The following is a 26,185-nucleotide window of genomic DNA, read 5'->3' as shown; positions in this document are numbered from 1 at the left end:
GGGGAGAATAGTTTGTGTCCAGGGTGAGAAGAATCAGCTGTGATCCGACCCACACGCCTCCTGGTCTCGGAGGAGAACAGGTCCTGGAAGGGTGGGAGTTTTCAGCCAATAACCTTCTCAGCAGCACGTACGATGCGCTGCAGTCTATGCTTGTCCCGGACTGTGGCGCCGGGGAACCACACGGTGATGGAGGAGGTGAGGATAGACTTGATGATGGCTGAGTAGAACTGCACCAGCATCTCGGTCGGCACCTTCAGTTTCTTCAGCTGCCGCAGGAAGTACATCCTCTGCTGGGCCTTCCTGATGAGGGAGCTGATGGTCGGCTCCCACTTGAGGTCCTGGGTGATGGTGGTGCCCAAGAAATGGATGGAGTCCACAATGGAGACGGGGGTGGGAGAGTCAATCAGGGTGAGGGGGGATGATGGGGCTTTGACTTTCCTGAAGTCCAAGATCATCTCCACTGTTTTCTGGGCGTTCAGCTCCAGGTTGTTGAGGCTGCACCAACCGGTCCACCTCTCTCCTGTAGGCGGACTCGTCGCCATCCGAGATGAGCTTTACCGACTGGTGACTGGAGGTGCAGCAGTTTGTATACAGGGAGAAGAGCCAGGGGGAAAGTACACAGCCCTGAGGAGTACCAGTGTTCGTGGTTCGACTGTCCGAGACAATCTTCCCCAGCCGCACGTGATGTCTTCGGTCCGTCAGGAAGTCATTGATCCAACTGCAGAGGGAGTCGGGCACGCTGAGCTGGTAGAGCTTGTCTCGTATTAGTCCAGGGAGGATGGTGTTGAAGGCACAGCTCCAGAGAGGTGTTAAAAATGTCAGTGAAGACAGGAGCCGGCTGATCTGCGCAGTGTCTCAAGGTGGAGGGGGAGAAACCATCCGGCCCAGGGGCCTTCCGCGTGTTCAGCTTCAAGAACTGCCGGCGTACATCCTCCTCTCGGATGGAGAGGGCCTTAGATGAAGTCCTGTGATGTTCTTGGAGTCCTTTAAAGGCCTACTGAAACCCACTACTACCGACCACGCAGTCTGATAGTTTATACATCAATGATGAAATCTTAACATTATAACACATGCCAATACGGCCGGGTTAACTTATAAAGTGACATTTTAAATTTGCCGCTAAACTTCCGGTTCGAAACGCCTCTGAGGATGACGTATGCGCGTGACGTAGCCCGGCGAACACGGGTATGCCTTCCACATTGAAGCCAATACGAAAAAGCTCTGTTTTCATTTCATAATTCCACAGTATTCTGGACATCTGTGTTCGTGAATCTGTTGCAATCATGTTCATTGCATTATGGAGAAGGAAGCTGAGCAAGCAAATAAGAAAGTTGTCGGTGCGAAATGGACGTATTTTTCGAACATAGTCAGCAACAACAGTACACAGCCGGCGCTTCTTTGTTTACATTCCCGAAAGATGCAGTCAAGATGGAAGAACTCGGATAACAGAGACTCTAACCAGGAGGACTTTTGACTTCGATACACAGACGCCTGTAGAGAACTGGGACAACACAGACTCTTACCAGGATTACTTTGATTTGGATGACAAAGATGCAGACGTGCTACTGTGAGTATGCAGCTTTGGCTTCTAAACATTTGATCGCTTGACCGTATGTGCGCAACTTTTTTTGCGTATGTACGTAACTTTTTTAAAATATATAAGCTTTATGAACCTTGGGTTAGGTGAACGGTCTTTTGGGCTGAGTGATTGTGTGTGTTGATCAGGTGTTTGGATTGTATTGGCGTGTTCTATGGAGCTAGGAGCTAGCATAGGAGCTAGGAGCTAGCATAACAAACACGCAGGTGTTTTTATGCAGGATTAATTTGTGGCATATTAAATATAAGCCTGGTTGTGCTGTGGCTAATAGAGTATATATATGTCTTGTGTTTATTTACTGTTGTAGTCATTCCCAGCTGAATATCAGGTACCGTGAGTATGCAGCCTTGGCTGCTAAACATTTGATAGCTTGACCGTACGTGCGCGTCACGTACGTAACTTTTTAAAAATATATAAGCTTTATGAACCTTGGGTTAGGTGAACGGTCTTTTGGGCTGAGTGATTGTGTGTGTTGATCAGGTGTTTGAATTGTATTGGCGTGTTCTATGGAGCTAGGAGCTAGCAGAGGAGCTAGGAGCTAGCGTAACAAACACGCAGGTGTTTTTATGCAGGATTAATTTGTGGCATATTAAATATAAGCCTGGTTGTGTTGTGGCTAATAGAGTATATATATGTCTTGTGTTTATTTACTGTTGTAGTCATTCCCAGCTGAATATCAGGTCACCCCCGGCTCTCACAGCATCTTCCCTATCTGAATAGCTTCAACTCCCCACTAGTCCTTCACTTGCACTTTACTCATCCACAAATCTTTCATCCTCGCTCAAATTAATGGGGAAATTGTCGCTTTCTCGGTCCGAATCTCTCTCACATCATGCGGCCATCATTGTAAACAATAGGGAACTTTGCGTATATGTTCAACTGACTACGTCACGCTACTTCCGGTAGGGGCAAGCCTTTTTTTTTATCAGATACCAAAAGTTGCAATCTTTATCGTCGTTGTTCTATACTAAATCCTTTCAGCAAAAATATGGCAATATCGCGAAATGATCAAGTATGACACATAGAATAGATCTGCTATCCCCGTTTAAATAAAAAAAAATTCATTTCAGTAGGCCTTTAAGTCCTTTAATGAAGTGCTGTAGTTGGTGGGGGGTGGAGGGGTGATGGTGGAAGGAGCAGAGCTTTGATGAGCTGAAGGCCGTTCGTGACGACAGTAATGTGTGTTGAGGCCCTGAGCGAGAGTACCGTATTGATCTGGCTCTAAATGAGACTAAATATCAGAATCCACTATGCCAATGTGGATGAAAATGGTGAGATATTAAAAGAGCTGATAAACGCCACTTGCTTTTTGGGGAAACAGGAGCTTGCATTTCGTGGCAATTATCTCAAATGAGAAAGAGAGGCTTTTAAAACTCAAAGAAAGAGAAAAAGGAGGACTTCTACAACAAAGTCGTAGAGATCTTCATCCGGAAGGAAAGGCAAATGGACTTCACTTACAAGTAAAGGTAAGATATACTGTCCCCAAAGTACGGCCCGCGGGCTGGATGCGGCCCGCCAGCGTCCAAAATCCGGCTGTGGAAAGTCCCAAATTAAAAAAAAAAAATAAATAAAATTAGTTTGGGGATTCCCAGTGTCTGCTCTGCAGTGCTGTGTTAATTGTGTGCTAAGTGTGTTGAAATGTTTTATTCGAGCATCATACTGTGTCTTTTTGTGATTTTGAGCCGGTGCCATTGCATCATACTGTCATGTTTGTAAATCTGACTTGTGAGTCAGTGATTTAGCATCATACTGTATGTTTGTACATCTGACTAGTGGGTCAGTGCCTCCCCAACCTCAAACCTCACTGCACATCACTGATATATATATATATATATACAGTACAGGCCAAAAGTTTGGACACACCTTCTCATTCAATGCGTTTTCTTTATTTTCAATACTATTTACATTGTAGATAGTCACTAAAGGCATCAAAACTATGAATGAACACATGTGGAGTTATATACTTAAGAAAAAAAGGTGAAATAACTGAAAACATGTTTTGTATTCTAGTTTCTTCAAAATAGCCACCCTTTGCTCTGATTACTGCTTTGCACACTCTTGGCATTCTCTCGATGAGCTTCAAGAGGTAGTCACCTGAAATGGTTTTCACTTCACATGTGTCATAGTTTTGATGCTATCAGTGACAATCTACAATGTAAATAGTCATGAAAATAAAGAAAACTAATTGAAATGTGAAGGTGTGTCCAAACGTTTACCCTGTACTGTATATATATATGTATATATATTATGTATGTATATATGTATATGTATATTCTTCGCACACTAATTGACTGAAAGAGTGGGCACTTGATGTCACGTTATCGATAGAAAAATTCATTTTTAGACAATATGATTTGCCTGAGCAGCTAGGAGACACCGAGAGTAACAAGCAGTAGAAAATGGATTACAAAGGACATATTAAAAATAATAATAATAAAAAATTAAAAAATATTATTAATTTTTTTTTTTTAACTTGGGACTTCCCGCGAGCCGGATTTTGGATGCTGGGGACCCCTGATCTAAGTCAATATGCTAAAAGCTTTTGTGTACTGTATGCTAACAATGCTTGCCTTTTTTTAGATGAAATACAGATACAGATAAATGATCATTTTTTATTGACGTTCTCATATTCAAGACTAAGATTTCATTGGTTGGTCACAAACCAAATAGTTCTCCCAGCTATGTCTCATCTCCTCAAGTCTATTTTGATCCTAGTTCAGGTCAATCCTTGTCTGTGTAGAACACGTGGGTCCTACTATATGACTTGCTTCCCGTGCATAATCTAAATTCCTTAATCATCTTGCCTGGATTGAAGCACATTGTCCAGGACCTTAGGTTAATTGGTCTCATGAGCTAATTAACACAGCTAATGATGCACCAGAAACCAAAGAGGACAGTCTCGCTCTATCAATGATATGAGTTCAATTACAGCCGCCAAAATTACTTGCCATCTCATTCTGAGCAAAAGCATAAGTTGGCTGATGACGCCTCTACTCACAAACTTTAGGCTTTATAATGTGCTCTCTATTTAAGGGTGCAGATTTGTTTTTTAAGAATTTTTTTAAAATCACCAATCCACATGTGTTTGATGGTGGTTATAGGTTAACAGACTGCATGGCTCAAAATATTTACATTCCTACTGTATTTAGAATGTATTGGTGCTGGAAGAAGATAATTTTATTTGAACAAAAAATATTGCTGCCAGGACCTGCGTGAAGCTGGGCCCCTTGTCATTGCAAATATTAAAACACTAATATTGTACGTTGTGCTGGTTTTTCTAGTAAACATTATCGTTTGTGCTGTCAAGGTTTGAAAGTACAGTGGTAATTAAATTTAAGAGTGCCCCAATTTAATAGTGTTTAGAGGTAAGAGCCGCCTCTCTGCTAATTGTTATACTTTAAGTTACAAGCAAAAATTGGAGATACAAGCATCCCCGCCATTAGTGAGTCTAGCAAATATCACAGTGAACTGGTCTTACTCACTGGCACTCGCATATAGCTAAATATCATAACTTTGTTTTCAAACCATTGGAAAGAAGAAAGTGAGCGTGAAGGACAGTGCTCATAAGACGAATTTGATGATATTATTTTAATTAAAGAAGAAAATATTCAAAAACATGACCGAGTGTGTAGTCGAGTTGAAGAAGAAGTATGAATCACTGCTAGTCTGCACCACGCTGAAGCAGGAGGAGTCTAACACCAGCCTAGGATGTTCAAATAATTTCTAAACTGTGGACATTTATCCATGAAAATATGGAGAAGTTTCTGCTGATGTGTTTGACTAACTTTATTTACCTGACGGTACTTGCTTATGTGTATTTGGGATATGCATAAGTCCTGTACATTTGAAGTCAAACAATGGGGCATTACGGAAATATTAAAAAAAAAAAACAATTTTGCCTTCCTTCATACTTACTCCAAATCGTCCGTTTGGAATTTGTTCTTTTTGTGACATTTTTGCCATCTGTGACGTCAGCGGATTATCCATATATTGTAGACATTTACCCAGACATCCTTGCGTGACTCAGCCAATTTAAATTGATGTAAAACCGGCTGTGCTAAACATCGTGTCCACAATGAAACCCAATTAAGGAAAATGCTCTGTTAACCAGCACAAGTCACTACAGTAGCTTTCAGCCTCATCCTGGGTTGTGGGGGTCAGCCTCCTGGTCATTGATCTTGGTTGCCTCCTGGGTCTTCGCTCCTCCTACCTATAGGACTTTGAGGGACTGGCCTGTGGGAAGGCCTGACGGGGCATGAGAATGCCTCTTATGGACTCCAGTCCTCCTGACTTGTCCCCTGCTCATCCATCCCTCAATTTTGCATTGCTCCCATTAGCTGCAACTGAGTTATGTACTTAACAAAAAAAGGTGAAATAAGCGAAAACATGTGTTATATTCTAGTTTTTTCAAAATAGCCACCCTTTGCTCTGTTTACGGCTTTGCACACTCTTGGCATTCTCTCGATGAGCTTCAAACACACCTGTGAAGTGAAAACCATTTCATGTGACTACCTCTTGAATATGAGAACGTCAATAAAAAATGATCCTTAATCTGTATCTGTATTTCATCTAAAAAAGGCAAGCATTGTTAGCATACAGTACACAAAAGCTTTTAGCATATTGACTTAGAGCAGGGGTCCCCAGCATCCAAAATCCGGCTCGCGGGAAGTCCCAAGTTTAAAAAAAATAAATAATAATAACTTTTTTTTTAAAAATTATTATTATTTTAATCTGTCCTTTGTAATCCATTTTCTACTGATTGTTACTGTCGGTGTCTCCTAGCTGCTCAGGCAAATCATATTGTCTAAAAATGCATTTTTCTATCGATAACGTGACATCAAGTGCGCACTCTTTCAGTCAATTAGTGTGCGAGGAATATACATATATATATATATATATATATATATATATATATATATATATATATATATATATATATATATATATATATATATATATATATATATATATACATACATACAGTACAGGGCAAACGTTTGGACACACCTTCTCATTTCAATGCGTTTTCTTTATTTTCATGACTATTTACATTGTACATTGTCACTGATAGCATCAAAACTATGACACATGTGAAGTGAAAACCATTTTAGGTGACTAGCTCTTGAAGCTCATCAAGAGAATGCCAAGAGTGTGCGGAAAAGTAATCAGAGCAAAGGGTGGCTATTTTGAAGAAACTAAAATATAAAACATGTTTTCAGTTATTTCATCTTTTTTTGTTAAGTACATAACTCCACACGTGTTCATTCATAGTTTTGATGCCTTCAGTGACAATCTACAATGTAAATAGTCATGAAAATAAAGAAAACCCATTGAATGAGAAGGTGTGTCCAAACTTTTGGCCTGTACTGTATATGTTGTAGTCTTTGTTTCACCACTAGTGTGCAAAGTGCTTTACGTTAGCTTTAAGTGAGTTGTATTGATATTATACCCAGGGACTGCAGTTAAACAGGCACATTTACAGATTTAAAAAAAATATATAAAAAAACAAAAACATATTAGATGGTTCATGTGTGCTTGCCTATATATGTTATGGGATGCACTATTTTCCTTATTGAAGTTAAAAAGATGAGTGTTTACATCCTCCATGGCTGCATGCTGTTCCCCGTTCAAAGTGCATTGTTTTCTGGAAGAAACATCAACCAACCATGGGCCCCTCCTACATTCCTCCGAAAGCTCTGCAATCCCTTTATTTCATAGAGAAATGGAGATGTCTATCTACTGTTTCCTTATTTTTCTGCAGGAAGGCACTCGACTTGTTGACTTCCTCTCCCCTCCCTTCCTTCCTTCTCTCCGAAGGTACTCATCTGAAAAATGAGAACAAAGTGATTGTTCCTGTTCTCCTTCTTAAGTCCCTCCAAAAAAGCTCATCTGTGGATGGGCCGCAGCATTGTCAGGAGGGAGCAGAAGAGCGAAACGGCAGCACGGAGCCAGGGCATCACAGCGCTTGCTTGGGTAGGCCACACACATGCACACATCAGTGTAGACTCACACACTGACACACTTCCATGCCATGTTCCAGACTGGCACATGGGCACGAGGTGGGGCTTCTGTTTTGAATTTCACTGTTTAGACAGCATGTAGAGTTCTTGCACTGCTGCACCTTTCATGACAATCCCTATATTTTATATGTTATCAGGTGGACGAATAAGATGCCACCTCAAGGGTTGAATGGGATTAAAGTGGTGCTTTCTGCACGTACTCCTGTGAATTGCATGTTTTTTTGCAAATTCTTCCATTCATTATTTGGACAATATACTGTGTTTGTAAATGTATTTTTATACCCTAAGGCGCCACGCACACTCGTTCACAATTTTAATACACCTGCAGAGTCTCATGCCTTTAGATTGATAATAGTGTGTTTACAAAATTGTGTTGTTGTTTGCCTAGAAACTACGCCCACGATAATATGCATATTATTAACTTAATACCTCATAAGTTTTTGATTAAGCGTTGGATCTCGGACTGGTAAAATCACGGCACGATAACTTGAAAATAAAGACACTTCAGATTGTTTTCTTTGTTTAAAAATAGAACAAGTACATTCTGACATTGTAGAAATCATAATGTTGTTTTTTTTTTTTTTATACTTACATGTTGCGGTTAACAGTATTCTATATTTGTCGTTATTTATATTTTCTGAATAAACTATATGATAACTCATCTGTGTTAATTTTCAATCTGTCAAGATAAAAAAATTATATCAAAATCAAATTACAGGACGTTATTTATGTAGTTTGATCATTTTCTTCGACTGATGTACTAACATCATGTGGTTTATTTTGTACATACCGTATGTAGCATCATCTACAAAGACACAAAGAATTGCTATTGCGACATCCAGTGGACACATTTAGAACAGCTGTTTCTTTCATTAAAACATTTCAGGTACATTTTTATACTTAGCAAACTCATCCCGCGGGCCAGATAAAACCTGTTCGCGGGCCTGATCCTGTCCCCGGGCCGTACGTTTGACACCCCTGCGTTAGATATTTCAAGTGTACCTTATAAAGTGACAGGTTACTGTATATGAATCATATTTGCATCACTTTTCACATTATAGTAAAAGTTATACTAGGTTTGTCAACGTGTGAAGACATTAGGGAAGGCACAGCAGCTTGAGAAAAATAAAGAAAATCCTAATTTCCCCCTATTTACCATAACCTGCTTGGCTAACTTCATTAATGTTTAAAGGCATAAAGATGAGATTTTTGGCTTTTATGAGAAGAAAGCAAACAGAGTCAGCAGAAAAAAAATTAGCACCAGAAAATCAGTTTTATGTTGTCTCGGCTCACTGTGCCAGATGATTTAAACAAACGTTATTTATACGAAAGTGCATTGCCAATTTCTAAATTATAATTTGCATATTCTCTTAATTGACAGTGATTTGATTTGCTTTGCACACTGCTTAACAAAAACTGCAATTTGAACTTGAACTACAGTACTTGTGAAATGGGGTTGTGTTTGCACTTGCTGGATTACTGTACTTTTTCCACTGACTCTATGGGTGGAAGAGAAAAAAGGAAGTTCGACAGAGACGAGGAAAAAATGGAGATGCGAAAAGGTGACAGGTGAACAGTTCCTAATTTTTGTAAAAGGAGATCTTTGAGAAAGAAAGAAGTGAAAGGTGTCAATATGGGTGGGTCCACAAATGTATTTTCCCGTGACACGCCCACTCAGTCATGAATTGAAACCAGTTTTGGAGTAGTAAAAATTGAGTCTAAGATAAGCATATCATTCATATGTCAGTAATGTGTAGCCTGGATAAACATGTGACTACTCATCATCTTTACTACTGCGTTGTACTAATTATATACCATAGTTATTACATACAGTCTTCAGTTCATGTCTTTCTTAGGCATTTTGGCTTGGTGACAGCGTATCTCAGCGTTTACGTCAGTGGTTCCTAACCTTGTTGGAGGTACCGAACCCACCAGTTTCATATGCGCATTCACCGAACCCTTCTTTAATGAAAAATAAAATGTTTTTTTTTTCAAATTCCAGACAAAGTTATATGTTTTTATTTACTGCACAAAATGAACCGTGCATGAACATCACCTTGTTCAAAGAACAAAACCAACACAGTGCATGAACTCACAACAAATTACACACCTGCAAATCAGATGGAAAATTAGAGGAAACATTTTTTGGGGGTATCCATAACTAGGGATGATGTTTGATAAGAAATTATCGAGTTCGAGCCCATTATCGAATCCTCTTATCGAACCGATTCCTTATCGATTCTCTTTATCGAATCCAGATAGGTTGTTGTATATGGAAAAAAAACACAATATTTGGTTTAACAAAAGCTCACTTTTATTTTATAAGAAAAAAATAAAATAAATAAATAAATATTGACTGTTACCCCCCTAAAAAAATAAAATAAAATAAATAAATATTGACTGTTGTTACTCAAAGTATATTAAGTGGGATTTTTCAGAAAAACAAATATATACAGTAACACAAAACCAACCTGTCTCTGTGATCACTATAGGTGAATAGCCATGCCTTCAAGCGTTTTTTCCGGTCCATTATTTTTGCTGCTTGTGTGACGTCACATGAAATGATGTAACTCAGTCATTAGACTGAGCTACATCATTTCCTGTGATGTCCCACAGGGCATTTCTTGTGGGACGGGATTCGTTCCCAGGGATTCGAATAAAGAACCAACTCTTTTTCTTTACTATAGTGGCCTCGATAACGGGAACCGGTTCTCAAAAAGGGATTCGAGTCCATGGAATCGGTTCTTTTCTTATCGAACAACCGGGAGAACTGGTTTCGAACATCATCCCTATCCATAACACACCGATAGGGAGAAGTTTTTATTTACACGATGAGTCAGGTGTGTCTTGACCTCTGCGGCGGAGGCTCCGCCGAACCCCTGAGGCCGACTCACCGAACCCCTAGGGTTCGATCGAACCCAGATTTAGAACCACTGGTTTACGTGCAATATTACAGTTTTCAACCAACTCTTGTCTTGTTTTTCTGCAGAATCAAAATGGAAACGGTCCATTTCTCACCATCCAGAACTCTGTGTTTCCCAGAAGATGCCCGCCAAGGAGACCAGCGCTCTTTCTATTTAACCCCATCACCGCTCATTGTCAAGGTCCCGAAATGTATGTCGCCCACTGCAGACCACGGCAGTCCACCGGGCCCACCTGATTTCTTCCCCAACCACAAGGAGGGGTCCCAAAAACGGAAAAGAACACCAATCAAAATAGACGCCCAAGACTCTGAACAGAGAAATGCTGATGAAGATGAGGAAAGTACCGCACCAAAAACATCAAATCTCTCCTTCCCTTCTCAACTTATGCCTGCCTCGCCCCTGCGACCTATCACAGGCATGATTGAGTTGAACAGGTTTCATCACAGGGCCATCCGTGTACCTGTGCAGGTGAAACAGGAGCCTCTCAGTCCGCCCTCCATGTGGCCGGTACCTCCTTTGCTCATCCACCCGTCATACTTCCCGCCTCTCCATCCCAGCCTCTTCCCGTATCCCTTCTTCATGCCTGGCCCCGTCATGCCCTTCCCACCTGGCGCATTCAACGCCCCGGAGGACGTCAGGCCTGGACACCGCAGCCGTGACATCTCCCCTCGAGGCAGGCCGAGCGGCACGGAGAAGATAAGTCTGGACGTCCACGTGGACGACAGCTACTATGTGGACGTGGGCGGCGATCAGAAGCGATGGAAGTGTCGTATGTGTGAAAAGTCGTACACGTCCAAGTACAACCTGGTCACGCACATTCTAGGCCACAAGGGCATCAAGCCCCATGGGTGCCACCTGTGCGGGAAGCTGTTCAAGCAGCTGAGCCACCTGCACACACACCTGCTCACCCACCAGGGCATGAGGCCTCACAAATGTCAGGTGTGCCACAAGGCCTTTACCCAAACCAGCCATCTGAAAAGGCACATGATGCAGCATAGCGACGTCAAGCCTTACAGGTACATGTCTCGTCTTGTACTGGACTCTCAAAAAAAATGGTGCGACACCCATAACTTTATTGACAACCTATCAGGAAAACACCGGTACACAACATAAGTAAATAGCAGAGATGTGTGTAATTAATATAATTAATATAATATAATAGGAAAAAAACTATTTTTAAAACTTTTTCCCGGTCATGTCCCACAATTACAGCCATGCACTTGTTGCTAGGCTGTAGTTCTTGGCCCACATTTATTCATGTAACAATTAAAAAAAAAAAAAAAGCATAGCAATAAACACCTTTTTCAGACAACAAAGTACACAATTTGAAAATGCATGTTTTTCATTGCACCAGCATCAATGTTAAAATTAAAGTTAAAGTACCACTGATAGTCACGCACACACTAGGTGTGGTGAAATTACCCTCTGCATTTGACCCACCCCCTTGTTCCAACCCCTGGGAGGTGAGGGGAGCAGTGAGCAGCAGCGGTGACCGCGCTCGGGAATCATTTTGGTGATTCAACCCCCAATTCCAACCCTTGATGCTGAGTGCCAAGCAGGGAGGTAATGTGTCCCATTTTTATAGTCTATGGTATGGGGTTTGAACTCACAACCTACCAATCTTAGGGAGGACACTCTAACCTCTAGCAGCGTATACAACATTCTTAAATACAAAAAAAATGTTGTTTTTTATTTTCAGAAAATCATAAATTTCCAGTTGTTTTTCCAGAAAAAAATCTAATTTAAAATTGGAAATATATATATTCATTGGACAATATTAATATCCCTATACATTCAATATTAAAAATAAAGCTCACCGAAAATAACTTTGAAATGACCAAAATAATCAACACCATTTTGACATAAGGGATTTTCATTCATCAGGTGCAACAATCCAATCCAATATTTTCATTGTTGTTACATGCTTTTCACTGGTCAACAACAATATACATTAAACACATACATAACACATACATAACACTAAAAAACAATAGATGCAATTTTTCTTTGTTTTTTTTCTGGTTAAAAAGACAAATAATTGAGGTACATACTTTTTACTGGACAGCAACAAGATGCTCGAAAATAATACAACACCTAAAACCAACATTTTTATTTTTAACCCAATTAATAAAAAAACAGCAATCACTTTGTACTTTGCAATTTTAAAAACCTCAAAGTAAATTACTTTTCTGGTTTTTGGATTAAAAAAAGGAGATATGTGGTTTTCATTGGACAGCAACTACTCTATGGACTATTTATACAGTATTAAATGTGGGGGGAAAATAAATTAAAAATAGTTTTTTTTGTTCAGTAGCATTGTACTTTTCAATTTTAAAAACCTCAAAGTAAATTACTTTTCTGGTTTTTGGATTAAAAAGAGGAGATACGTGGTTTTCATTGGACAGCAACTACTCTATGGACTATTTATACAGTATAAAATGTGGGGGAAAAAAATTAATTAAAAAAATATTTTTTTTTGTTCAGTGGCAGTTTCCCTAAAATGCAGATAATTCATAACTTTTCAGTTAAAGGAGCCATATGTAGTAATGTAGCCAGAAATGGTACTGCAATCACCGTCAAAAATCTGTAGTCCCCTCCCACTCTCCATGACTGAGGTTGCCAGATACGCAGCCGAATCTGAATCATACTCCAAGGAACTTCAAATGGCAATCGATGAGTCCTACCCTGGTTTATGCTTCTTGCAAGATGGTTTACTAAGTAATTATGCCACATTTTACTAATGTCGATTAGCCAAATGTATTTGTAAAGTTATGCAGCAATATTTTCGTCGGGAGTCGGGACAGATTGTTGGCATTACCTTGCTAAAATGTCTAGTTTGACCACACCATCGAAATAATCATATAATAATATGTAATATATTATATATCACATAGGCCTACTTTGATGGCAAGCCAAGGCCAACAGTAAAATTACCGCCACATTTCGTTCAGCATAACCCCATGTTGCATCCAACCTGATGCACTGCATTCTCTTCTATGTACGCACATCACCATCTTTCAGTGCAGAGGGCGATTCTATGAGCAAACCCACATTACGCAAAAAACACGTTACGCATAAATCAATATAGCCCACTACCATGTCAATACACAAAGTAGAAAATAATTACATGTAATGCATTATATTTTACCAAGCAAATACCATCCCATATATACCTGATGCACATACAGTACCAGAAACCGCAATTAGCCGTGCTAATGTTGGAACACATTTCCTCAGCGTATCAGCATATTGAGAACGAAATAGGCACTGACACTACCCATATCCACATCGGTTTTATTTGTCGAAAATATATTTTGTCCTGTCAGTTGGATGACATATCGACATACAGGCCAACGGCATATATTTCTCCCGTTAGCCTGTATGTCGATGTGTCATTGACCGGGCTAGCATGCTAAGCATTCGTTGCACGAACATACTAGCTTTGTTAAACAAGATCATTGACTGTATTGGACAATATAGTTTGCATACGAAATGTCCATTTTCATTTATTGCAAGTAATAAGAAAACCTAAATGCCTTACTTACATATCAAGGAGGAAATTAGCAAGTTTGGCGACAGATGAAAAAATCTTCTCCGCCTTCAATCGTCTCCATCTTTTAAAGGCATCCCCGAAACAAATCCTCGTTTTGTTCCTGGCTTTGTCATGAATAAGTTGAGAATCGTACAAACGTACTAAGGTCTGACATGTTTAGTAACTTTACCAGTGGCAGTAGCCAGACGAAGGTGGCGGCAAACTGGCAACCTGGATGTAACACACTCACAGACTTTTTAATTGGTCAAACGGTGGAGGGCGGGGCATCAAAATGAAAACAATGACAATATTTCAGGGCTGTAAATCAAATTTTGAAATGAGCATATCCTGGCTGAACTACTACCATTATCAGTTATAGAGGTATTCGAAAACAACATGATTTATTATTGCCTTTTGAAATATCAGGGCCATTTAATGATGACTTGACATAAAATTATTACATATGACATCTTTAATTTAAAAAAAAAAAAAAAAAGTCAATATATTTTTGGACCCATTTTTCGCTAAATAAAACAATCTTCGCCCCATATAGTTGCAGCGTGTGTGGCAGAGGCTTCGCTTACCCCAGTGAACTTCGCACCCACGAGCTGAAACACGAGAAAGGCCAGGACAATGTGTGCATCGAGTGCGGCCTAGACTTCCCCACCCTGGCCCAGCTGAAAAGGCACCTGACTGCCCACCGCGGACCTACTTTGTACAGGTGAAGCCCAACCAAATCATGTCAAGCGTTACACACAGACTTCAATGGCCATTAACTTGTAATGCACACTTTTTAGTGTAGTGGTCGTTAAATGGTTCCTGTTGTTAATGCAGATGTTCCGAGTGCCAGAAGACTTTCCAGTACCCGAGTCAGCTGCAGAACCACATGATGAAGCACAAAGATATTCGACCGTACATCTGCAGTGAGTGTGGAATGGAGTTCATCCAGTCGCACCACCTCAAGCAGCACACGCTCACTCACAAAGTAGGTTCCATCTTGTAGAATGTGGCAATGTTATTTTTTGTTCCATATCTTTAAACAATAAGTATTGCATGAATCTCAATGACAAAAAGTAACATACGTTCTAGTGTTGATCCATATGTTGATGTTTTTGCCTTGGAGGGGGTCTGCACTCCTAATGAGTGGTATTCTAACTGGCCTATGGGTAAACAGCTCAAGAACAACAAATACTGTACCTCAAGTGCTTCTTTTTTTAATGTTTGAAATTTTTTTATTAATCAATCCAACAAAATAATACACAATAATACCATAATAATACAATTCCAAAACCAAACTCGGCCCAGCAACATTCAGAATAGCAATCAACAGAGCAATTGAGAGGACACACAAACATGACACAAAACAATCCAAGTAGTCAAACAAAAATGAATAATATCAACAACAGTATTAATATGAATAAAAATTCCAACATAGCAGTGATTAGAAATCCCTCATTGACATTATCATCACAGCCATTTATAAAAAAATTAAAACATTTAAAAAATGAACAGTAGTGTCACAGTGGCTTCTTTGATACATTTCCCAAATGCCACCACAAACGTGTACCAAAGATAGCAAAATGTTATTGTTGTTTATTTCAAACATGCAAACATTTACAATATAAGACGCATATTTCACGCATTTCCAAAAGTAAGTGTAATGATGACCATAGAATTATTAGTTATGTTTGTTTCTGTCCAGGCTGTGTAGTGAGACTAAAGTGACAATAGGTCTGAATCAGGGGTGTCCAAAGTGCGGCCCGGGGGCCATTTGCGGCCCGCAGGTCATTTTTTAACGGCCCCACGGCACATTTTAAAAATACGATTGAAACAAATTCAAAACATAAAAAGTGGTATAAAAGAGCAAACAGGTGAAATGTAACAAGAACATGTAGCAATGTTTACTCTAATAACACACAGCTGCCATGTAGGCTGTTTCTTTATTTAAAAAATAATAATGAATCAAAATCAATGTCATTATGAATTATTGACCTATTTAAGGCTCCAATTATGTCACATTAAATATTTTGAGATATTTTTTGGGGAAAATGTTGCATATTTTGTGTTTGCCATGTAAAAAACCGAGCTGTTTTTTTTAAAGAAGGGCCTAAAACAAACAAACAAATAACATAAACAACAATAAAACTTATAATTGACAGATAGATCTGAAGTTGATCTCGAGATTATTGTGTTAAAAGTAAACAGTAAAAAAAAAATTATAATTTATTTTTTAACACTTTAATGAGTAGGACCTTTTTGGATCCACTACAATTTTAGTGTGATTAGTTTTTAAGTGTCATTGCTCAAAAAATAATAATGAATTAAAATCAATGGTGTTATGAGTTATTATAAATAAATAAATGGGTTATACTTGTATAGCGCTTTTCTACCTTCAAGGTACTCAAAGCGCTTTGACAGTATTTCCACATTCACCCATTCACACACACATTCACACACTGATGGAGGGAGCTGCCATGCAAGGCGCTAACCAGCAGCCATCAGAGGCAAAGGGGGAAGTGTCTTGCCCAAGGACACAACGGACGTGACTAGGAAGGTAGAAGGTGGGAATTGAACCCCAGTAACCAGCAACACTCCGATTGCTGGCACAGCCACTCTACCAACTTCGCCACGCCGTCCCTGACCTTTCTAACCTTTCTAACCTTTCTAAGGCTCCAATTATTATATAATCTTAAATATCCCACTTAAAAATTTTATTGGGTGAAAATATTGCATATTTTGTGGTTTTCTTCATTAAAAAAAGGGTTTTCTTTGATAAAAAGAGCATACAACTTAAATATTTGAAAAATGTTACATTGACAGATGGACCTAATGTTGATCTAGAGATTTAAAACTTGAATAATAACAAAAATAATAATACTGAATAATGACACATTTTTTATATTTTTTGGACCAAAACCCTTTGGGGTCCCCGGGATCGAGCCTGAGTGGAAGCCTAAATGTATATTTTTTATACATATATTGTATTGGTTTTTAAAATAAAAAATATCAAAATGGCCCCTGCTTACTTTGATTTTTTAATGTGCAGCCCTCAGTGGAAAAAGTTTGGACACCCCTGGTCTAAATCAACAATATATAAAACAAATATATATATATTCCAGGAAGTTAGTTGTGCAAAGTCTTTTTGTGTACAAACTCCCCTTTCAAGTGTCACTTTTCACGAACGTTTAGGCCACATTTGATAGTTTTGCAATTAAATGTAGTTACCTTATTTTTACGCTTAAGAGCACATTACAATGACACTTAAAAGTGCCTGTACAAGTTAGGGCGGCGACAGTTTGACCCATTATTTCCTATGGAAGAACTTATTGAGTATTGACTGGATTGTAATCAGGTAGAAGTTGGGGGTAAGTGGGGATGTTGTGCAGGGGCCCCAAGCACAGGGAGTGCACCTGGGCTTTTGTAATATTTGGAAAAAAAAATTCTGCCATTTAAATATGTAATTTATGAAAAAAGACGGCATTAATCTTAATATCAAATTAATACACCTATGAATGTCCAATAATTAGGTTGCTTGAATTAAATTAAAGGGGAACTGCACTTTTTATTTTATTTTGCCTATCATCCTTTTGTAAGACAAGAACACATACAGTACAGGCCAAAAGTTTGGACACACCTCCTCATTCAACGTGTTTTCTTTATATTCATGACTATTTACATTGTAGATTGTCACAGAAGGCATCAAAACTATGAATGAACGCATGTGGAGTTATGTACTTCACAAAAAAAAGTGAAATAACTGAAAACATGTTTTATATTCTAGTTTCTTCCAAATAGCCACCATTTGCTCTGATTACTGCTTTGTACACTCTTGGCATTCTCTCGATGAGCTTCAAGAGGTAGTCACCTGAAATGGTTTTCACTTCACAGGTGTGCCTTAGTGGAATTTCTTGCCTTATCAATGGGGTTGGGACCATCAGTTGTGTTGTGAATGAGAAGGTGTGTCCAAACTTTTGGCCTGTACTGTTTGTTTTTATTTTTTATGCATTCTAAATATTAAATAAATGCAATCAAAAGTCTGCTTTCAATGGATCCTATAGGAGTTGCTCTATTCTGTCTATAAAAACCCTTAAAAACAATCAAACACTTCCATTAAGGTTGTATATACACGCTGTAGTATATATATCATGTAGTAACGGTCACATGAATAATAACCCACCTCGTCCCACCCCGTTTCTTCGCGAGGATTATGAGACATTTTTCATCTAAATGGGAATTTATGAGCATCCTAGCAGTCATTATAACATTATAAAGTAAGTGATGTTTTTGCTGGCTCTCATTAAGTCTGTAATGAGCAGAAATCAGTGATGAAGAAAAAAAAAAGCAAATGTTGTGATGCGTTTTGAAATTCATGCGCTGTGTATGCTTAAAATTATCAAAATACGTAAATATTAAATGTTATCATAAAACGTGCCCGTTACTACATTACACATACTGTATACTTACATCATGTATACAAAACTCTAATGGAGGTGTTTGGATGTTTTTTTAGGGGCTCTATAGGCAGAATTGAATGGCTCCCATAGGCTCCATTGTAAGCGGACTTTTATTTAATATTTAGATTGCATTAAAAAAATAATCTTATCTGCCGTCATGTCTCTCAAAATGATTGTGAACGATAGGCAAAATTAAAAAAAAGTGCAGTTTACTTTTTCCCCACACTACATCACTGATTTCTACTCACTGCAGACTTCATGAGAGCCAACAAACATGATGAAACACCACTTACTGTACAATGTCTGCTGTCAATAGGATGCCGACTGATAGAATGTTGTTATAGTCATGTTTAAGATGAAGAATGAGTCACATTTCTTGCGAAGAAAAGCGGGGTGCAACCAAGCGCCTTTTTGTGTCGTTCTCTGAATCCTCGTCCTTCTACTATGCAGGTGAGAGGCACCATTTATGAACTACAATAAACTTTCACGAGCAAAGGAAGCGAGGAAGCAGCTTACCATTTGATGATGTAAACACAGACACACATACATCTCTGCATACATACTGCTATAAATACTTTACCTGAGTTAGCGTTTATAATAACGATACCAATAATACTTCTTTTTTATTCAAGTCACAAAATGTAAATTAAGTATTGTTGGTGCTTTTTGGATGCTTTTTTATTGGGTTTTATGGCCGGAAGAGAGGACCCAGCTCTCATTGGCTCACCGTAAGCGGACTTGTATTTATGTTTATTTACGTGTTTATTTACAAGTTAGAATGTGTTTAAAAAAAAATTATACATCCGTCGTCATGTCTTTCATAATAACTGTGAACAATAGGCAAAATTAGAAAAAACAAGTGCAGTTCTCCTTTAAGTATGTCTGAGTACCTACACCCACCTCAAAACAAAAATGCACAATGGTTCAATGCACATGGATAGCATCAAATGTAACTTTGAACACTGCACTCGACATGAACGTCATCAAAGCTTACCTATAAGCATTCACACACAGCACCAGCATTTTGGAACATGGAGAGGTGATAGAAAAATATAAAAATCTAATACATCTATTTGTGGTAGTATAGGAGAGAGTTATGTACCAGTTTAACTTTTGCAACTCATTGCACATAACTGTGGTGCGTTCAAAACCCCTTGACTAAAGTTGCAAACTGAGGTGTCCCTAGCTTTTAAAGATATGGAGACTCCCTGGAGATGCACTAAAAATGATATAATAATAATAATGATGTATTATTATGATTCATATTATCCACAGATAGTAATCCTAAATGAATCAGACAATCCATAATTTACTCTATGACAGGGGTGTCAAACGTACGGCCCGCGGGCCGGATGAGCCCCGCAAACAGGTTTTATCCGGCCCGCGGGATGAGTTTGCCAAGTATAAAAATGAGCCGAAATTTTTGAATGAAAGAAACTGCTGTTCTAAATGTGTCCACGAGATGTCGCAATAGCAATTATTTGTATCTCTGTAGATGATGCTACATATGTAAAAAACAACAACACATAATGTTAGTGCACCAGTCGAGGAAAATGAGCAAACTACATAAATAACATCCTGTAATTTGATTTTGATATTAGTTGTTTATCTTGATAGACTGAAAATTAACACCAATGAGTTGACTGATAAACATTATCACATCATTTATTCAGAAAGTATAAATAAATGCAAATAAAGACGGAATACTATTAACCGCAACATGTAAGTGTAAAAAAAAACCCAACAACATTATGATTTTTACATTTTCAGAATGTGCTTGTTCTATTCTTAAATAAAGAAAACAATCTGAAGTTGTCTTTATTTTGAAGTTATCGTGCCACGATTTTACCAGTTCGGCCCACTCGGGAGTAGATTTTTCTCCATGTGGCCCCCGATCTAAAATGAGTTTGACACCCTGCTCTATAAAGTAAAGCAAAACTTGACATATTTGTAATCTTTTTAAAGTAAATAATATATTATTAAAATTCATTATTTTGGTCACTTTATATTGCATTTGTTGGCACTTTTTTTGAAAAAACAAACAAAAACCAAAAAGTCAAAAATCAAATTAACGTTTTTACATGTGTTTTAAAAAGCTGTTTTTTTTCCCCAACCAAATCAATGCAAGGGTTAGTATTTTAGTGCATGCAAATATATCAAGTGTGTGTATACGGAGCGGCAACATTGATTTTTAGGGTGGGATGGGGGGCCCTTTTGGATAGATAGATAGATAGATAGATAGATAGATAGATAGATAGATAGATAGATAGATAGATAGATAGATAGATAGATAGATAGATAGATAGATAGATAGATGGTACTTTATTGATTCCTTCAGGAGAGTTCACTCAGGAAAATTTAAATTCCAGCAGCAGTGTACAGAATTTAGATATAATTTAAAATAATTTGAAAAGTAAATAATGGCGGTATAAATGGAAATAAAATAGAAAATATAACGATAAGAATAAAAATAAAAAGTAACAATAAGAATAAAAATATAACAGTAAAAATAAGAATATAACAAGAGATCCTAGGCAGTAGTGACCATGTCATGAAATTAAAAAAAAAAAAAAAAAAGAATAAAAACGGTAATACTGTCGATTATATGAAAGTCTTGTGTATGGGGGCCCAGATGTTGGTGCTATTCCCCTGACCATGCACAATCATTAATGCCTTTTTAAACATGTTGTAAGATTGAACTGTCTGATCTCAGGGTGTGAAGGAGCACAAGTGTGACATCTGTGGCCGCGAGTTCACTCTGCTCGCCAACATGAAGCGTCACATGCTCATCCACACCAACGTGAGGGCCTACCAGTGCCACAAGTGCTTCAAGAGCTTCGTCCAGAAGCAGACGCTCAAGGCCCACATGATCGTCCACTCCGACGTCAAACCTTACAAGTGCAAGGTGGGCGATCCCGCGGCGTGAGCTGAACACGTCTATAAAAAGGCTGATTTGACCTCAGTGTTTAGAAACAAGTGACTGAGAGCATGACCAGATAGCAGGGAGGCTTTTGGCCTTCTCGCTCATAGGAAGGATATCGCCGCACAAAACCGCCTCTCTAACAATGGCCTCCAGCCTCCCCGGAGAACGAGGCCCACAAATAGATTTCATCTCGCTTTCTCTGCTGCCTGCTATGTGGCGGGGGGCTTCCTGTTTTCTCACGGTCCTCTCTGACAGTTTAGAGTCCCTCTCTCCTCCTGAAGGAAAGGAACACCCTAATAAAAAAGAATGGAGAGGAAGGACAGCGGAGGAGTTGCCCTTCCCTGTTCTGTTGCTTCCTCTCGCTCCGTCCCTCTGTTTTTTCTTCTTCTTGTGTACACGTGTGTGTGCATGATGATGAGAAGCGGAGAGAAGACAGACGGAGAGGAAACGAGGAAATCAAGGACGGCGTTGGTGGGGGTTAGAGCGGGTGTATCAAAGTGGTTGTTTGGGATTACGTGTGGTCAAAATGTAGCAAATTTGGCATACTTTACTCACAAGACACTCCATTGAAGGAAAACTGCACTTTTGGGGGGATTTTTTCATAAGAACACACGTCTTTCACTTTTCTCCGCGTTCTACTGTAAATAGTAAATTAAATGCTAGTACGAGGTGGCAAAGAATTCAGGTAATAGGGAGTCATCTATTTTGCCTAAAAAGCACTCTAAAAACAACCTGCCAAGTTTTATATACATGCTTTATATGTATTAATAAGCACATTCATAATAACATGTCATACTTACAGTATTTTGGTCATTTTAAGCCCATTTAACAATTTTCTACCGCTTGTCCCTTTTTGGGGTCGCAGGGGGTCGCTGGAGCCTATCTCAGCTGCATTCGGGCGGTAGGCGGGGTACATTACTGTAAATTTGATTGTATAATATATATTAGGGCTGTCAAGTCATTTTCTTGTCAGATTAATCACAACCTTGATCTGTGATTAATCATTATAGATAATTTGTTTAAGGAAATACCCCAATATTTTGATACAAATGCCATTTTGTAGTCAGAATGTCATGCAGGAACGTTTTTTTTAATGTTCTACTGAACTGCAGGCCATTGATTTGCTCAAAAGTTTGTGACAGTAAGTGTGCATTTTGAAAGTCTTTGCAAAAATAGCAAACAATGTATACCAGGGGTCCCCAAACTACGGCCCGTGGGAAGTCCCAAGTTTAAAAAAAAAAAAAAAAAAAAAAAATATATATATATATATATATATATATATATATATATATATATATATATATATATATATATATATATATATATATATATATATATATATATATATATATATATATGTATATATGTATATATATATATATATATATATATATATATATATATATATATATATATATATATATATATATATATATATATATATATATATATATATATATATATATATATATATATATATATATATATATATATATATAATTTCTGTTTCTGTGGTCTACAGTGCTCAATACCTAGGTAGAGCGGAATATATACGTTAGGTCAGGAAAAAACACAAGAGGCTATATCATCCCTACAAGCCTGTTTCGCAGATTTCCCTGCTCGAATAAAATCCCCCGACGAGCAGGGAGACCTGCGAAACAGGCTTGTAGGGATGATATAGCCTCTTGCGTTTTTTCCTGACCTAACGTGTATATATATATATATATATATATATATATATATATATATATATATATATATATATATATATATATATATATATATATATATATATATATATATATATATATATATATATACACACATATTTTTTTTTTTTTATTTTTTTTTTTTATTGTTTTTTTAAATTTTTTTTAAATTATTATTATTTTAAATCTGTCCTTTCTAATCCATTTTCTACCGCTTGTTCCTCTCGAAGTCTCCTAGCCGCTCAGGCAAATCATATTGTCTAAAAATAAATTATCCCATTGATAACGTGACCTCATCGCAAGTGCGCTCTCTTTCAGTCAATTAGTGCGCTAGGAACACACATATATATATATATATATATATATATATATATATATATATATATATATATATATATATATACAGACTGGCCCCCGGCAATGCAGCCCCTGAGTCAAAAAGTTTGGGGACCCCTGATGTATACTGTAGATTAATAATAGATAAAGTAAACACACCTCTAAACAACTCACACAGTGCACCATTTACATCTGCATTTACATCTTCCTTAGTTTAACCAGTTGCTTAAACAAACAAGTGTATTTTCCTGTTCAGCTGGATGTCCATTTCAAAAAGGCGTTGTTTAATTTATCCGTGGTGAATGCAGATAAACTCAGCCAGCATAGTTTGTTGTCGCCTATTTGCTGTCCTTGTAGCGTTCATGCTAGTGGCGCCATCCTCAAGTTCATGTTTCGCTTCAAGATGCTATTTCAAACTTGATGCGCGCCAATGATATGAAAGTTTGGCACTGCAATATTTACTAGTTATTTACTAGGGGACGGCGTGGCGAAGTTGGGAGAGTGGCCGTGCCAGCAATCTGAGGGTTACTGGTTCAATCCCCACCTTCTACCATCCTAGTCACGTCCGTTGTGTCCTTGAACAAGACACTTCACCCTTGCTCCTGATGGGCCTGGTTAGTGCCGTGCATGGCAGCTCCCGCCATCAGTGTGTGAATGTGTGTGTGTGTGAATGGGTGAATGTGGAAATAGTGTCAAAGCGCTTTGAGTTCCTTAAAAAAAAGGTAGAAAAGCGCTATAGAAGTACAACCCATTTACCATTTTTTACCTCGGTTTTATCTCAAGTTCCGTCAGAGTTTGTTTTGAAAGGTGCAGCGCGCACTGCTCTAACTATCATCACATTGGCGTGTGACGTGATCACTGCCTGTGCAATGCGTGCCACCTTCCGGCGGTTAAAACAATTTTCAATCATTTATGATAATGCGATTATATTTTTTAATTAATCACATGCGTTAACGCATTAGCGTTGACAGGCCTAATATACTCACAGACACCCCCCCCCCCCCCACACACACACACACACGCATATATATATATATATATATATATATATATATATATATATATATATATATATATATATATATATATATATATATATATATATATATATATATATATATATATATATGTGGCGTGCGGTGAGGTTAATGTCTGGTGAGGCACGACTGCATCATCACAGTCAAATTTACAAACATATGAACCTGCAGTGCAGGTGTACCTAATGTTGTGTCCCTGCGGTCGTTCGCGGCACCTGCAGCGCGAGCATTGTTGTTTTTGCACCTTTTGGCTTCTTGTTAAGTGACTTTTTATGGGTGGATTCGGTCTTGCACGTAGAGGGTTTGGGTGTGGGCTTTGGTTGGTGTGGCCGCGGTGCTCCCGTCGGGCGGTGCATTCTGCGGCGGAGCTGCTTGGCACCAGGAGGCGGGGTTATGATACGAGCCTCACACAGTGTGTCTCCGCAGCAGATTTATGATCGCTCAGCACTAAAAATATGTTACACACATACAGTTGTTGACAAAATACACTGTACATTATATACCTCAGCTAACTAAATTATGGAAATGTATCATATAATTCATATAGCAATACGGTCTCACTGCACAGCAGGCCAGCAGTTAGCCGAGTCGCAATCCATGGTGAGGCACAAGTACCTCAACTGATCACTGCACCGTCTCTTCTCAGTATTTGAACGGCAAATGTGAAAATAAAAATAAAAATAATCTAAAACTGGTGAAGTTAAATGGAAAATAACTTTAGTATAATCACTGGATACATATAACAATTTAATTAATTTTTTTTTCTTTTTCTTTTTTTTCTTCTTTCCATGATGGCAGGTGAGGCCCCGCCTCCCCTGCCTCTAGTGACTGCACGCCACTGATATATATATATATATATACACACATATGTATATATATACATATATATATATATATATATATATATATATATATATATATATATATATATATATATATATATATATATATATATATATATATATATATATATATACCTGTATATATATATAATTAACTTTCAAACTTAATGTTTTACTAAATAATAGCAGTAATATATATATATATATATATATATATATATATATATATATATATATATATATATATATATATATGTGTGTGTGTGTGTGTGTATATACGTTAGGTCAGGAAAAAACACAGAGGCTATTTCATCCCTACAAGCCTGTTTCACAGGTTTCCCTGCTCTTCAGGGGATTTTATTTAAGTGTATGCGGTTGTTACATATAAATAGGGTACATTACATGGGGGGTGTGGCCATTGTTACACAGCAGTGCCTTGCTTCTGTTTGTTGCGTTTGTTTAAAGTGGACATGCTGGGGTGGTATATAATAAACATTTATTTTTTCAGACACAGGTTACATCTTTTAGCTGCACTGTTGTATGGTGAGCTAGATGTGACAATTCGCCATGTAAGGGCGTGATCAATTTTATTGTCTTTAAGAGTCCATATGTATTTGCTCAGCTGAGTTCTTGAGTTTGGGCCTACGGAATGATGCTGTGTGATTGTTAAAACGGGTTTAAAAGGTGTTTTCTGTGAGTCCAATGTATGTCTCTCTGTTTGAGTTGTCCTTCAGGTGGCGCTGGCTTGGTAAAAAACTGATGTTTTTAAACAGTTTCCGTTGAGTGGGCAGTTGAGTGCCTTTGTCTGCAA

General features: G+C 38.1%; 1 protein-coding gene across 2 annotated transcripts in view; it reads left to right on the top strand.

The window, feature by feature from the left end:
* Positions 1-2,801: 2,801 nt before the first annotated feature.
* Positions 2,802-26,185, top strand: part of znf366 (zinc finger protein 366) — a 28,737-nt gene continuing 5,353 nt past the window's right edge. The window contains exons 1-6 of one of the 2 annotated variants that reach the window (XM_062024214.1): positions 2,802-3,063; positions 7,415-7,570; positions 10,607-11,557; positions 14,627-14,794; positions 14,908-15,058; positions 21,241-21,432. In XM_062024214.1, the coding sequence (XP_061880198.1) occupies positions 10,614-11,557; positions 14,627-14,794; positions 14,908-15,058; positions 21,241-21,432 (1,455 nt within the window). In that variant the 5' untranslated portion in view covers positions 2,802-3,063; positions 7,415-7,570; positions 10,607-10,613. The remainder of the gene's footprint in view (positions 3,064-7,414; positions 7,571-10,606; positions 11,558-14,626; positions 14,795-14,907; positions 15,059-21,240; positions 21,433-26,185) is intronic. The other variant, XM_062024216.1, reaches the window with a different exon arrangement.

This window comes from Entelurus aequoreus, linkage group LG17 (genome assembly GCF_033978785.1).
Source record: "Entelurus aequoreus isolate RoL-2023_Sb linkage group LG17, RoL_Eaeq_v1.1, whole genome shotgun sequence".
Taxonomy (NCBI): domain Eukaryota; kingdom Metazoa; phylum Chordata; class Actinopteri; order Syngnathiformes; family Syngnathidae; genus Entelurus; species Entelurus aequoreus.
This window is presented reverse-complemented; position numbering and strand designations above follow the sequence as displayed.